General features: G+C 45.4%; 1 protein-coding gene across 1 annotated transcript in view; it reads right to left on the bottom strand.

Moving 5' to 3' along the window:
• The window catches only part of ADAMTS10 (ADAM metallopeptidase with thrombospondin type 1 motif 10), a 206,800-nt gene that overhangs the window by 5,112 nt on the left and 185,032 nt on the right, over positions 1–16,656 (bottom strand). Inside the window, exons 21-23 of the mRNA XM_056570437.1 lie at positions 7,609–7,775; positions 6,685–6,811; positions 6,464–6,593 (exon numbers count right to left, since the gene is read on the bottom strand). Coding sequence (XP_056426412.1) covers positions 6,464–6,593; positions 6,685–6,811; positions 7,609–7,775 — 424 coding nt within the window. The remainder of the gene's footprint in view (positions 1–6,463; positions 6,594–6,684; positions 6,812–7,608; positions 7,776–16,656) is intronic.

The following is a 16,656-nucleotide window of genomic DNA, read 5'->3' as shown; positions in this document are numbered from 1 at the left end:
TCAGGAAAAATTTGATTCGCAACGAATGCAAATATCTCTGCGATTCGATCACGCAAATCACTTAATTAAACTCCATTTAGTGTGGTCCGGGCATCTAAAATGGCGGATCCACATGTTAGGACATGGGGCAAGGAATCCTGGGAAGGTAGGAACAAGGTCGGCGGGATGACCCTGAATCACATGCAGCATGCAGCCTATCAGCAGCCAGGCAGTGTGTTGTCTCTGTGATGTCACAGCCCTATATAATTGGCAGCCATCTTTCAGCCAATCACATCAGCGTTCTATTTCAGAGAGAGAGAGGGACAGACAGCAGTGTGTGCTGCACAGAAAAGCATTTTTACAGCAGTGATTCACCTCAAGCAGGGCCGGTTTTAGACTGGCCCTGGGCAAAATTAAAAGTGGGGCCCCAAAAGCTGAACAAGTCAGTCACATTTAGTTAATTCAGGATGTAGCATGCCATTAGTGTTGCAAGTTTATTAACCTCTTAAGGACGCAGGGCATACCTGTATGCCCAGCGCCCGCTCCCCTGCAATGATGCAGTCTCGAGGGCTGACCCCGCATCATAGACGGGTGGTTCCAAAGGCTACCAGGACCCATGTCTAATGCCGTACATCACCAATCGCGGTGATGCCCAGTATTCACCACTCAGACGTGGTGTGGTAAGGCGTGGTATGAGGTGCAGGGCAGATATTGTTAGCCTAGGGGAAGATGGTATTAACCCCTTGTGTTCGTGACGCCAGGACGTGGTTTGGCCTTAACCACCCGAAGGTATACTGCTGGATCTTGGGCTAGGCACGGGGGCAACAACGACACTGACGCCAAGTTACGGACAATGGTCGCTTTACTGAGGGTAGACAGTTGGAACAGTCTATGCAGTACAACCAGGGCCCAAGGAGGTGACCAGTGACACAGAGGCCTAGCAGGATTGCTAGGACTTGTAGTTTTATGGGAGACTTTAGTGCAGGCCACGCTTGGTAGACAGATGACTTAACTTCACTGATTTGTGACTGACAGGACGGTGACTTTATCTTACTTATACTTGACTTGTGGCTGCAGGACTTGACTTGAGGCCTCCACTTGAGGCCTCCATGACTTTACTGGACCTCAGCAGGAAGCAAGAGAGAAAAGAGAAAGAAGCTAGCTCCACCCAGGGCTTATATGAGGGAGACTAGCAGGGAGCCCATTGGTAATCTTTAGGGTCAGCTGGTCACTGGTACCTTCTAGGTAACAATCACATAGTACATTTTATTTACGGCATAACACATCTTTTAACTCCTTCAGGATGACACCATATCACACCTGGTCGGTCCCGGCTGCTAACGATAGCCGGGACCCTGGGCTAATAGCGTGTGGCACCAATCGTTGATCGCCGTGTCTAAAAATGATCGCGATGCCCTGATCAGCTAGGATGCGCCTTACCTTGCTCCGTCGTATCTGATCGGCGTTTGATTGCTCCAAGCCTGAGCTACAGGCTTGAGCAATCGAGCCCCTATCTCGCTGATCCATGCAAAGCTATGGCTTTGCAGGGATCAGGGTAAGAGGTCAGTTTGTGCAATGTTATAGCCCCCTATGGGAGCTATAACACTGCAAAAAAAAAAGTGAAAAAAAAAAAAGTTGACAAAGGTCATTTAACCCCTTCCCTAATAAAAGTTTGAATCACCCCCCTTTTCCCATAAAAAAAAAAAAAACTGTTTAAATAAAAATAAAAATAACATATGTGGTATCGCCACATGCTGAAATGTCCGAACTATAAAAACATATCGTTAATTAAACCGCATGGTCAATGGCATATGGGCAAAAAAATACCAAAGTCCAAAATAGTGTATTTTTGGTCACTTTTTATATCATGAAAAATTAAATAAAAAGCGATCAAAAAGTCCGATCAATACAAATATGGTACCGATAAAAACTTCAGAACACAGTGCAAAAAATTAGTCCTCATAAAGGACAATACGCTTTTAGTGATCTGCTCACCCTAACCTGCTGCAGTTAGGGTGATCAGAGCACTAAAACCGTATTGTCCTCTATTAAAGGGGTATTCCAGGCAAAAACTTTTTTTTATATATATCATCTGGCTCCGGAAAGTTTAACAGATTTGTAAATTACTTCTATTAAAAAAACTTAATCCTTCCAATAGTTATTAGCTTCTGAAGTTTTCTGTCTAACTGCTCAATGATGATGTCACGTCCCGGGAGCTGTGCATGATGGGAAAGTATCCCCATAGGAGCTGCACAGCTCCTGGGACGTGAGTCATCAGAAAGCAGTTAGACAGAAAACAGCAACTCAACTTCAGAAGTTAATAACTATTGGAAGGATTAAGATTTTTTAATAGAAGTAATTTCCAAATCTGTTTAACTTTCCGGAGCCAGTTGATATATAAAAAATAAGTTTTGGCCTGGAATACCTCTTTAAGTGTAACCTGTGCATACATCTAAGTGGTGTACCATTTTGTTTCTGTTAAAGTCTCAAGGGGCCTAGATACTGTGAAAGGCCAGCCAAAAGTACACACCTGCTGGTGTTGTAGACAAATACTGTTTTAAGCATACTGGAGCGCATTGTCCTCCCCTCATAAGTGCATACCACATACATACATCGAAGTGGTGTACTATTTTGTTCCTGTTAAAGTCTTAAGGGCCTAGATACTGCGAAAGGAAGCCAAAAGTACACACCGGCTGATATTGTAGACAAATACTGTTTTAAGCACACTGGAGCGCATTGTCCTCCCCTCATAAGTGCGTACCACATATGTACATCTAAGTGGTGTACCATTTTGTTCCTGTTAAAGTCTTAAGGGCCTAGATACTGTGAAAGGCCAGCCAAAAGTACACACCTGCTTGTGTTGTAGATAAATACTGTTTTAATAGTAGTGGAGCGTATTGTACTCCCCTCATATATGAACTAAGTAAGTCATGCAGAAAAGTGCCAGGACGTGCACAGAGGAGTCTCAGAGGCCTAAATTCATCAGGCAGAGGTCGCAGCAGACTAGGGGCGAGTGGCAGCAGGAGTCGCAGCGAGAGGCCTGAGCTCCCGATATCAGCTGGTGGTGTCTCGACCAGCAACCCATCTGCCATCATCGATAGGTTAACACAGTCATCCACTTCATCACAAGTGACACCCCCAGTCAACAGTCGATGGGTTCCTCAAACACAACCCTCAGTTGGCATGGCCCAGGAGCAGTCCCTGTCCTCCCATTGCCTCTGTCCTATGCTGTTCCCTCCCCCACAGAAGCATCTTATGCTGTGGGTTCAGCTCCACTATTTAGTGAGGACGATCTAGAGGACAGTCAGCAGCTACTGCCCAGCCAAGAAGTGAAGGAGACATTGGCTGCTTCCTCTGCTATGTGGGCAAGTAGTGATGAAGAGAGTGGTGTGGGAGGTGGTGTTGCGAGTGTTAAGGCTTCTGAAGCAGACACTGTTGAGGAACCTGAGGAGGAAATCAATGATGTGCAGACACAACTTGATGATGATGAAGCCAATCACACTTGGGAGCCGGGTGCATAAAGGGCTTCATCAGGAGAAGAGGGTTGCAGGTTGCCCGTGAGGCAGCAGCTGAGCCAGCAAGGTGGTAGCATGGTTGGCAGTCAGCATGGTAGCAGAAGTGGAAAGTCCGGAGCCAAACATGACCGGGGTAGACCACTTGCTTCGCGGAGCCTACCTTCCTGGGAGGTAGTGGAACAGGGGTTCCTGGAGTTGGCGGCAGTAGCAGTCAATCAGTGTGGACTGTTGGTGGGAAAATCACCTACTCGGCAGTGTGGCAGTTTTTCATCAAGCATCCGGAGGATGCTAACCTGGCCACATGCAAGATGTGTCAGCAGAAGGGGAAGCAAGACCAGGGTGCCAATGTTTCAGCGTCACCATAAAGGGGGAACCGTGGCTCCGATGTGGTGGTCCAGCCTGCTGCATCACCCAGTGGCACACCGCTCCCTGTTTCAGCCAGCCAAGGCTCCACCACCTCAGCCGAAGGGAGTTGTGTGTCATACCAATCTTCTGTCACTCCAGATGCTCCTACTCCTCCTACTTCGAGTCAGTCATTCCACCAGCAATCCATCAGCGAAGCCATGTTCAAGAGACACCAGTATGCATCCACTCATCCAACGGCACAGAAGCTGAACGCGCTCCTGTCCAAGTTGCTTTTGCTGAAGTCCCTCCCTTTTCAAGTGGTGGACTCTGCACCTTTCAGAGAACTGATGGCTTGTGCCGAGCCAACAGGGAGAGTCCCAAGCCGTCATTTCTTTGCAAAGAAGGCAGTACCAGCCCTGCACAATTTTGTGGAACAGAAGGTGGGCCAGTCCTTGAGCCTGTCGGTGTGTACCAAAGTGCACGGCAGCGCCGACGTGTGGAGCTGTAACTACGGTCAGAGACAATACATGTCCTTGACGGCCCACTGGGTGAATGTGGTTCCTGCACAGTCACAAAAGCAACTTGGACAGGTCACGCCGCTTCCACCTCCACACTCTCAGGTTGGTCCTGTGAAACTGTGTGACTCCGCCTCCTCATCCTCCACCGTGTCTTCACCCTCCACTGCTCAGACAAGTCTCAGTGCCCCTCCAGCATACCATGTGTGCAGGGAACGGCGGTGTCACGCTGTTCTTCACATGGTTTGCCTTGGCGAATGGAGTCACACAGAAAAGGAACTGCTAAAAGTCATTCATCAAGAAATCGAATCATGGCTTACTCCACGAAAACTGAAAATGGGAACAATGGTGAATTTTTTCTGCACTGCGACAAGGAAGCCTGAGACATGCGCCCTGCATGGCACACGTGTTTAATTTGGTTTTCAAGTGGTTCCTGAAGTGATGCCCCCATCTGCAAGACATCCTAACAATGGGAATGAAACTTTGCATGCACTTCAGCCACTCGTACACTGCAAAGCACACCCTCCTTGAGCTGCAGCGTCAGAACGGCATCCCCAAACAAAGTCTGATTTGCGACGTTTCCACACGTTGGAATTCCACCCTCCATATGTTGGACCGACTATACGAACAGAGAAAAGCCATCACTGATTTCTTGATGATCCAAGCAGATAGGGGGACTCCCCTGTGTAACCAGTGGCAGCTCATACGTGACACCTGCCGTTTGCTCAGGCCCTTTGAGGAAGCCAACCTATTAGTCAGTCACCAGGATTACGGTGTGAACAATGTCATTCCACTGCTTCATTTACTACAACACGTGTTGGAAACGATGGCTGGTCAGGGCACTGGAGACGTGGCGCCTACATCTCACGGTCACATGAGCCCTGTGGGGGCTGAACTCGAGGGGAGGAGGAGGGGGAGGGCACAATGGAGCACAGGTTAGATTTCAGGAGATGGGTGGTTTTTCTAGTCATCTGACAGGACAGGAGGCGCAGGAGCAGCAAGGGGAGCTAGTATATTACCACAGTATATTAGGGCCATGGTGGCATAGTTCATTAGGGAAATGGCGGCACAGATCATTAGGAGCATGATGGCACATTTCATTAGGGGCATGGTGGCACAGTTTAGAAGCATCGGGGCACACTACATTAGGGATACAGTGGCACATTACATTGGGGGCACTTAAATTTTTTTTAACATGCGTTGTATTTCTGTAGAGGACCTCTATGAAGTATTAAAGGGGTTGTCACATCTCCTAACTTTTTTCTGGCCACTTCCGGCTTGTTAACAGCGGGCGGAGATGGTCGGGAAAGCTGAATGGAGCCGAATTGGGAAAGTTACACAATTTGCCCAACTAGTCAATGGGACACCCCTGCCCTAGGGGGATACCTCCTGCACAGATCTAAGGACTGACCTCCCAAAGGAATTCTCATCTGAAGATATCTTATGGAAGAAACTTATAAAAGTGTTGGGAGCTGACCACTATGCTGCACTGCATATCTGTTCCACAGAAATAGAGAGCAACCTAGTGGACTGAGATTTTACTAAAGATGTAGGATCCAGACTTGCTTCAAAGAAGGCAGTGGAGATTAACTCTCTAATCCATCAAAAGATGGAGGCCATGCAACCTAACAAGCAGATAAGCAAATTTTCATATTTTTTAAACAAAGCTGTCAGATATATATGAGGAAAGTGTGCCAAGTCTAGCGACACAATATAAGATAATAATAAACACAATCAAAAGATTTTTAATGACTGAATGCAAAAACTAAGAGCTGTACTATGTATAGAGTTTTATATTATTTTACAGCCTTGGGAGCCCTCGTTTTAACACTGTTTTAACTTTCTTGCTACCCACTTCCCCCCTGTTTCCTAAAATATAGGGGTACTATTTGTTTGACCATTTGTACTTTTCATTAAATAATCAGGTAGGCAGGGACTTTAGTACAGAATAGGGTGTAAATATTGCTTCATAATTGTACCCTCTGGACATAATTAATGCCCCCCAACCTTTTACACATCCGCATAGCCTAATAAACTAGAAAGGCTCATAAACAAGTGTCATAGTGTAAATACATAATGCACAGTAAAGTGATACAAAACCTCACTTACTCAGGAGGACAAGGCTCAGTGTTACACATACGTTGCTTTTCATTTATTTTCTCTTGGGTGTCACACATGTCGTCAGACACAGCAGATCCATCTGACAGCCTTTTGCAAACAACGTTCTGCATTTGCACCCCTGAAGAGAAAATGATATTGGCAATATTGATTAATATTGATTAAACTAGTACATTTGGCTTGTCTTAATATGAGATTGTTCTTTAGCATACCTCCAGCACATAGAGCGGAGCACTTAGTCCATGGTGAGAGATGCCAGCTGTACCCAGTCTGTGTATGTTTACTGATGGGGGCATTAAACCTGTAGCGAATACCAGACATCTCCTCTCTCATCACAACCTGTAAGAAATATGGTTTATCTGGTATTTTAAATGGACACTGTCAGATACAAAAACTTTTGATATGTTGTAAAGCATGTATAACTAATAGGTTTTGCAATTGCTTTCTTTAGAAAATTTTCAGTATTTCATACAGAAAAAGCCAGTCAAACAACTGCCTCCTGCCTGCTTGGACACATACAAGTCCTGCTGTGTCCATGCATCATCACCTATGTCATGGACACACTTCCTTGATTGACAGCTGTGAGCACAGGGCTCAGAGCTGGAGGAAAAATCCTCCCACTCTCAGCTTGTGTCCCGCTACTGTCAGAGAGGACAAACTGGGAGTTGTTGTTTTGCTAATGCTAGGGGAGATGTGAGCAGACAGCATACTAAGGGAGGGGGCGGAGACCTGAACAGTGAGGCCACACACCCTCCCTTTGAGAGGAATTCAGACTAATGAGCTAAATTAAAAGTAATAAAAAAAATGAATAAAGGTGCTAGACACATAAAAATTTGATGTACATGGTCAGGATTAGGTACTGTGCGATATTAAAAAAAAAAAAACATTTTTGCTGGATCTGACAGGTACACTATAAGTCTAAAGAGTGGCTAATATATGTTTTGTTATGTAACTTTTCGGTGTATGCTCACACACAGCATATTTATTGCAGACAACAAATTTGCAGTAACCCATTCAGATGTAATGAAAAGTAGCAAAAACATATGCAATAAATTTGCCAGGAGTGAACATATAGAAAGAAAACCTGTCCCACAAATGACACCTATGTCTGGATACAGCAAATAATAATTTCTTACCATGAGAACTAGCGTTGCATTAGTGGGCCCTAAAGCTTCAAGTGACTCTGGTTCATCCTGAGGTCTCCTATAGTAGAACACGGTCCCAGCTGCATCGAATTTCTTTGGTGTGTCTGGTGGAAGCTTGCCATTAATAAAGTATTCACCCCCATCTCCTGCCTTCAGGGCTACAATAAATAAGTATATATATATATATATACACAATTGTATTCAGTAGCGAAATAAAACACATGGTGTATTATTGTAAATGATGAATTATTAGACCCGCAAAAGCATCCACCTTTAGTAATTTAGTAATGCAGATGTTAGATGTGAAATTATTATTTTTGTCACTTACATGGGTACATTTGCCTCTTTGTAAGCTTTGTGTGCCACCTTAAAGGGGTATGCCAGAAAGTTAAACAGATTTGTAAATTACTTCTATTTAATAATCTTAATCCTTCCTGTACTTTTCAGCTGCTGTATGCTCCACAGGAAGTTCTTTTCTTTTTGAATTTATTTTCTGTCTGACCACAGTGCTCTCTGCTGACACCTCTGACCATGTCAGGAACTGTTCAGAGCAGGAGCAAATCCCCATAGCAAACCTCTCCTGCTCTGGACAGTTTCTGATACGGACAGAGGTGTCAGCAGAGAGCACTGTGGTCAGACAGAAACGAACTTCAAAAAGAAAAGAACTTCCTGTGGAGCATACAGCAGCTTATAAATACTGGAAGGATTAAGACTATTAAATAGAAGTAATTTACAAATCTGTTTAACTTTCTGGTACCAGTTGATTTGGTACCCCTTTTACTTTGTGACCACTTTACAATGATTATTGCTCTTTCATTAGCTTCCTTGTGGCACTAGCATAAGAACATTTGCAAAGGTACTCATTGTACTATGTTTAAAGGGGTAGTCCAGTGGTGAACAACTTATCCCCTATCCTAAGGATAGGGGATAAGTTTGAGATCGCAGGGGGTCCGACCGCTGGTGCCCCCTGCGATCTCTCTGTATGGGGGCCAGGCTCTCCGGCCAGATAGCGGGTGTCGACCTCCGCATGAAGCGGCGGCCGACACGCCCCCTCAATACATCTCAATGGCAGAGCCGGAGATTGCCGAAGGCAGCACTCTGGCTCTGCCATAGAGTTGTATTGAGGGGGCGTGTCGGCCGCCGCTTCGTGCGGGGGTCGACACGCCCCCTTCGCGCGGGCTGTCAAGGCCCCGTACAGGAGATCGTGGGGGGCCCCAGCGGTCGGATCCCCGCGATCTGCAACTTATCCCCTATCCTTAGGATAGGGGATAAGTTGTTCACCACTTGTTCACTACTGGACTACTTCTTTAAGACTCGGCAATAAGGAAACAACAATGCCTGGTAAATTCAAAACCCCCAAACATTACATCACTTATATGTATGTATGATGTATGTATGTATTTGATACCTGAAAAAATTGCAGCATTTTGACCTATGCCATACATCTATACACTGCATAACACTCCATGCATTTATCACCTATCTATATAGAAGTTAATGGATAATTCACATCTTAGGGTGTAGCAAAATTACCTTTTACAAGTTCTTTGGACTTGGATGAATGTTTTCCAAATATGTGAATGAAGAATAACATTTACTCCTGAACACATGCATTACAATAATGCATTTCAGGGCATCACATCCCCTTTCTTCAGATTGATGTAACAAAAATATAATACAGATGGGGGGAGATTTATCAAAGAATTTAGACTGGTTTTTCTTGTCTAAATTTGTCGCACAGAAAGTCGCAGTATAAATATTTGTGACTTTTCTGCGACTTTTGCTTTAGAGGATTTTTAGAACATGACGCATTCTAGTCTATTTTAGACAGAGAAATGCATTGGTGCTGAATTTATCAAAAGCGACTTTTCAGCGACAAGTCGCATAGGCTGAAAGTACGCCAAAATGTCAGACCATGCTGACCAGTCTAAAGCATAGATCCCGAAGTCTGTGCACAGAATTTATCAAGAGCTGTGTGACTTTTCATAAATTTGATAAATAGACCGGCCTAACCCTCTGTAGTTTGGTCTATATTGATGCGGGACATAGACAGCTTTGATAAATCTCCCCCATGGGGTTTATGTAGGTTTAAAAATGGTGCCCATATGTAGTGGGCAGGATCAATAAGTCCCTAATACAAAGCTTAAAGATCCATAAAATCATACTTATAAATATTTATTGAGATAATGGGGTTTATTTACTAATGTGATCCCGACTCTTTTTTGTTGGGTGTCTTGCGCCTAAATTGTGTCGCAATTTGCGACCAAAGAAACCAAAACCCTCCATTTTACAAGAAAAATCTGAAAAAGAGGCGTGGCCACGGGGTAAAGTGGGCGTGGTCCCAACCATTTTGAAAAAAAAAAAAAACAACATATTTACTAAGGTTTCCACAGAAAATGTGGTGGATTTGAGCTGAGGAAAACCCGACAGATCAGAACAGTTGTAAAAAAGCAAAACATAGGGAAAGTGCAAAATGTAGGGAAACCTTAGTAAATTCCTTGGGAAAATACCAGTCTGAAATCAAAACGCACAAAGAAACCTACACTCCACTCTTAGTAAATAAACCCCAATGTTTGCAAAAAAAAAAGTTCAAGAGACAATCATTTATAGTAAAAATAAAGTTTTTTTTATAAGCACTCATGTTTCTTAAAGGGGTACTCCGCTCCTAGACATCTTATCCCCTATCCAAAGGATAGGGGATAAGATGTCAGATCGCCACGGTGCCGCTGCTGGGAACCCCTGGGATCCCCGCTACGGCACCGCACTATCATTACAGCACAGAGCGAGTTCGCTCTGCACGTAATGATGGGCAGTACAGGGGCCGGAGCATCGTTACGTCATGGCTCCGCCCCTCGTGACGTCACGGTCCGCCCCTTTCAATACAAGTCTATGGGAGGGGGCGTGGCGGTCATCACGCCCCCTCCCATAGACTTGCATTAAGGGGACGGGCCGTGATGTCACGAGGGGCGGCGCCATGACGTCACGCTGCTCCGTCCCCCGTATTGCCCGTCATTACGCACAGAGCGAACTCGCTCTCGCCCCGATCCCCGGGGTCCCTAGCAGCGGGACCGCGGCGTACTGACATCTTATCCCCTATCCTTTGGATAGGGGATAAGATGTCTAGGGGCGGAGTACCCCTTTAAATGATGCTTGTATTTGAAAAGGAGGCTTGAACAGCACAACAGGTCATAGAATGCATAGCCATTTTCCCTTCCAGTGTCATGTGACTTGCCAGTGTTACAAGGTCTCATGTGTGAAAAGGGAGCAGGTGACTTAAATTTGGTGTTATTGCTCTAAAATGCTCTAATACTGGGCACTGGAAGATCAACATGGCACCTCATGACAAAGAATTCTTTGAGGATCTAAAAAAAAATGACAAAAAAACATTTAAGCTATGAAAACAGGAAGGCAGTGAAGGAGCTTTAAAAAACTATAGGGAATGAAATATGTAAAAAAAAAACAGATAAAAGCAGCAAAAGTGGAGACAGATGTCAGAATCTATAGGGTTGTAACAGCGTGCGCTCCGGCCGCTTCTCCTGGCCGCGAGCGCACTGTCCCTCTCTCCCAGCCCGTCACTTACTTCGCTTCACTGCTGCGACTTCTTCCTCCGCCTCTCAGCTCCGATGCGTGCGTCCCCGTCTCTTAGGGCGCGCACACACCGGAGCTCTGAGATTTAAAGGGCCAGTACCCCCATAATTATGTGAAACACCTGACACCATGTTATAAGTTCCTGCACCTCCCACACTTCCCTGCCGGATCTTCAGTGCCTATTGCCTGAAAGAAAGCATTCCCTATTGCCTGTTTGCCATGCCCATGTACCCTGACCTTTCCGCTATGTTTCTTGACTACGAACCTTTGCCGCCTGCCTTGACCTTCTGCTACGTTGACTACGCTACAGCCTCCTCCTTCGGTACCTCGCCTTGCCCAGTTACCTGTGTGGTCGAGCCATGTCGGGGTTAGCGACCTGGGTGTCATCTTCCGCAGCAAGCCCATCCTGCCTTTTGGCGGGCTCTCGTGAAGACCAGAGGCACCTTAGACTTCGCTCCCCGATACAGTCCGAGTCATCAGCCACATAGGTAGAGGATCCACATCCTGTTCGTGACTGCCTACATCCTGGTACGTGACAAGGGTTAAAAGGTTCTGACAGGTTCTTTGTTGTTTTTTGTTGCTGGGTTATGCCCAGCTGTCTGGACTGGTCAGCTGAACTTGATTGGAGCACCTGTTCTGGCTCCATATAAGCTAGCAGTCTACTCCAGTCTTAGCCTGCTAAAAAGCACAGTTTGTATTCCTAGCTAGCTTTATACTATTTCTGTTATATCTGGTATTTTGACCCTTTGGCTTCGCTCTCTGACTCTTCTCTGGTATTAGCGATTTTGTATTTTGACAACTCCTGGTTTTGACGCGAATAGTGGACATTGACTTATTGTGCGAGTGTTAGTTTTGCTTCTGTTAGTCTGTCTGCTCATTACTGTACTTTGACCTGTGTCTGTATTATTGTATTTTATTATTTTGACACTTACGCCCCTCACTTGTCTAGGGAGGGACTGTCACCGTTGTTACGGACCCATCACCTAGAACGGGTACGTGAGTAGGCAGGGATAGGGGAGTGGGTGAGAATAGTGTGCACTCCTTCCCTGCCAAAGACATGACATTTTAGCAGGCCGATTATCTGCTTTTTCCTTGTTCCTGCATTATGGAAGCAATTTCTGCTTTGGTGGAGCAAATGCAGGGCTTGACTCAGCTTGTCCATGATTTAGCTGAAAGATTTCAGCAATATTAGTCTTCTCAGTCTCAGTCAGTATTAGTCCAGACCTTGACTCATAGGTTGCAAGATCAGGAGCAGTTCAGAGCTTGCTAGTGAGAATTCAGGAGCTGGAGTCTGCCTGAACTCAGGTGTCATCTGTTCCTGCTTCAGCTCCTGTGGAGCCACAAGTTAGTCTCTTTTACCGATTCTCTGGCAACCGCAAAATGTTGAAAACCTTTTGGGAGAGCTGCAAATTGTACTTCAGGACTTACACTTCTGGTACTGTTCCATCCAATGTACAATCTGACTTAATGTCTAAGAGTATTGTAAAGCCTGATTTGCATCAGTCTCTGGCTGAACCGGTGTCATGTGACACCATGGGCAATAAGAGTGTGGAGTGTACTCCTGTTGACTTGCAGAGGAAGTAGTGAGATTCTGGAGGATGACTGTGAGGACACCAATGAGTGGTGTGATTTGGAGGATGAGGATACATTGAAGGCCCATCTATATCCAAGTCAAGACCTCTTTACTCACAGGTTGTGAAGGGCCCGGTGGCCCCTCCAAAAGGGGTACTGTCAGAACCTATAGGGTTAAAATGTTCTGACAGGTTCTTTGTTGTTTTTTGTTGCTGGGTTATGTCCAGCTATCTGGACTGGTCAGCTGACCTTGATTGGAGCACCTGTTCTGGCTCCATACAAGCTGGCAGTCTACTCCCAGTCTGTGCCTGCTAAAGAGCTCAGTTTGTACTCCTAGCTAGCTTTATACTGTTTCTGTTATATCTGACACTTTGACCCTTTGGCTTTGCTCTCTGACTCTTCTCTGATATTAGCGATTTTGTTCTTTGACAACTCCTGGTTTTTGACAGTGGACATTGACTTATTGCGTGAGTGTGTTAGTTTTACTTCTGTTAGTCTGTCTGCTCCATACTGTACCTTGACCTGTGTCTGTACTATTGTATGTTATTATTTTGACAGTTATGCCCCTCACTTGTCTAGGGAAGGACTGTTACCGTGGTTACGGACCTGTTGCCTATGGCGGGTACGTAAGTAGGAAGGGATAGGGGAGTAGGCGAGAATAGTGTGCACTCCTTCCCTGCCCAGACGTGACAACAGAAATACTCATTGCCAAGGAGAGTAAAGCTAACCCCAAAATGTTCTTTAACTACATAAATAGTAAAAAACATAAAATAGTTGGCCCTTAAAAAATTTGTGAGGGAGCAATTATAGATGGTGATTAGTAAAAAATAAATATATTATACACATTCATCTCCTCTGTACAAAAGAAAATAACATTCCAGGCAAAACACAGCAGGATAAGGTAAACTTCCCAGTACATATCAGCTGTCTAACCCAGGAAGAAGTACAGTACAGCCTAAAAAAAAAAAAAATAGACAAATCACCAGGACCAGATGGCATTTATCCCTGCGGTCTAAGGGAGTTAAAGGGGAACTCCAGTGGAAACAAGTAGAAAACAAATGTTTTCAAATCAACTGGTGCCTGAAAGTTAAACAGATTTGTAAAAAATCTTATTCCTTCCTGAACTTATAAGCTGCTGTATAAAACAGAGAAATTTGTGAATTTCTATTCTGTCTGACAACAGTGCTCTCTGCTGATGCCCCTGTCCGTGTCAGGAACTATCCAGATTAGAATCATATTGTTACGCCGAGCGCTCCGGTCCCTGCTCCTCCCCGGAGCGCTCGCGGCATTTCTCTCTCTGCAGCGCCCCGGTCAGACCCGCTGACCGGGAGCGCTGCACTGACACTGCCGGCGGGGATGCAATTCTCATAGCGGGACGCGCCTGCTCGCGAATCGCATGCCAAGTCACTCACCTGTCCCAGCCCCCGGCTGTCATGTCCTGGCGCGCGCGGCTCCGCTCCTTAGGGCGCGCGCGCGCCAACTCTCTAAGATTTAAAGGGCCAGTGCACCAATGATTGGTGCCTGGCCCAATCAGCCTAATTAGCTTCCACCTGCTCCCTGGCTATATTACCTCACTTCCCCTGCACTTCCCTGCCGGATCTTGTTGCCTTGTGCCAGTGAAAGCGTTTAGTGTTGTCCAAAGCCTGTGTTCCAGACCTTCTGCTATTCCATTTGACTACGAACCTTGCCGCCTGCCCCGACCTTCTGCTACGTCTGACCTTGCCTCTGCCTAGTCCTTTTGTCCTACGCCTTCTCAGCAGTCAGCGAGGTTGAGCCGTTGCCGGTGGATACGACCTGGTTGCTACCGCCGCAGCAAGACCATCCCGCTTTGCGGCGGGCTCTGGTGAATACCAGTAGCATCTTAGAACCGGTCCACCGACACGGTCCACGCCAATCCCTCGCTGACACAGAGGATCCACATCCAGCTAGCCGAATCGTGACACATATCCCCATAGAAAACCTCTCCTGCTCTGGAAACTGGACAGTTCCTGATACGGACAGATGTGTCCGTAGAGAGCACTGTTGTAAGACAGAAAAGAACTTCACACATTTCTCTGTAGCATATCTGTAGTATACAGCAGCTGATAAGTACTAGAAGGGTTAAGATTTTTAAATAGAAGTTATTTACAAGTCTGTTTAACTTTCTTGCACCAGTTGATTTTAAATTTTTTTCCCACCAGAGTTCCTCTTTAAAGGGGTACTCCACCCCTAGACATCTTATCTCCTTTCCAAAAGATAGGAGATAAGATGTCTGATCACGGGGTTGCGCCACTGGGAACCCCCGCGATCTCTCCTGCAGCACCCTCTGCCATCTGGTGCACAGAGCGAACTTCCTCCGTTTTTAAAATTTTTTAATGAATTTACCTCAGAAGAAACATGTTTGGGGGGGCAGTGTGAGGAATTTTAATATCAGCATCAGCACCATTTATCAGCACACACTGTAGGTGTGCTGGTTACCAAATCTGAATGTCAGTCCAAATGGACAACAGTATATAGATCACACAGTGTGCTTATAATGCTGGGCTTTTAATTCATTTTCAGCTCATAAAAATTTATTTTCTCGAGTTAATAAAAGTTAAGTTTTAAATATTTTCAGTGAGGGATAACAAGTGGACTTTTTTACTCAGTCCTTAAGGACTGAGTTCCAGTATGTAATATTTCAATATTAAGAGTCTCCACCCCCTGGACCACCTAGACAGAGTTTTTTATTTTCCAATTTTGCTGCTTCTCTCAGCATGTGTCATATTCTAGCTTTCCCTTGCCTGTGAAAGAAAACAGTATAGACTATTTGCACTATTGTTTCATTTCCTTAGCACAAATGGAAATATCTTTATATGGTAGCTACCTTACAGTGCACACACAAATTTCAATACATTTGGATGAACCTGCTCAAACTGACCTACTGGTAAGCCAGCTTGGGGACCTTCAGGCATGTTTCATTGTTTAGCTGTGATCATAGTAAAAATGCCATCATTTTGCATAAATGCAGCAACATTTAGAACCATGCCAGCTGCGCCCTTGCTCTGTGAGCTGCAAGAACCTATACTTCAGTTGCAGAACCTTTCTGGTGATGTCTTTAAAGGGGTATTCCGGCTTTATACATCTTATCCCCTATCCAAAGGTCCCCCTACATTCATGTCTATGAGAGGGGGCGTGCCGACAGTCACGCCCCCTCCCATAGACATGAATGGAGGAGGGATGTAGCGTGATGTAGCGTGATGGTCATGATGTCACGTCCCCGTCTCGGAGGCAGCGCCTGGCACAGAATGCCAGGGGCAGCAGGACCCTTCCATCATACATCTTATCCCCAATCCTTTGGATAGGGGATAAGATGTATAAAGCCAGAATACCCCTTTAAGAGTCCAGGAACTCTTGTTACTGCAACACTGAGGAGAAGAAAGTAATAGAAGGAAGCATTGTCTGTGAGAAACAGGAGGATTGAGACCACTCTGTGTGAGGGAGGCACACACAGGGGTGCAGTGAGCAGCAGTCTATATGGGGTGTTCTTAGCAACACTATGGGGGAGATTTATCAAAACCTGTCCAGAGGAAAAGTTGCTGAGTTTCCATAGCAACCAATCAGATTGCTTCTTTCATTTTTAACAAGGCCTCTGCAAAATGAAAGAAGCGATCTGATTGGTTGCTATGGGCAACTTTTCCTTTACACAGGTTTTGATAAATCTCCCCCATAGCATTGCAGAATCTCCTCATCTGCGTGTGCAGTGTATGGGAGGCATCATAGACATTAGGCTCCACCCACCAGCTCTGGGAGAACAGAGAACTATAGATTATGCCTGCAGAGAAGAAATCTGATGAAAGATGCCATATACAAGTTATATAATGGCCAGAAATAGTGCTACTTCTCATGTACACACACAGG

Source organism: Hyla sarda, chromosome 1, assembly GCF_029499605.1.
Source record: "Hyla sarda isolate aHylSar1 chromosome 1, aHylSar1.hap1, whole genome shotgun sequence".
NCBI classification, from domain to species: domain Eukaryota; kingdom Metazoa; phylum Chordata; class Amphibia; order Anura; family Hylidae; genus Hyla; species Hyla sarda.
This window is presented reverse-complemented; position numbering and strand designations above follow the sequence as displayed.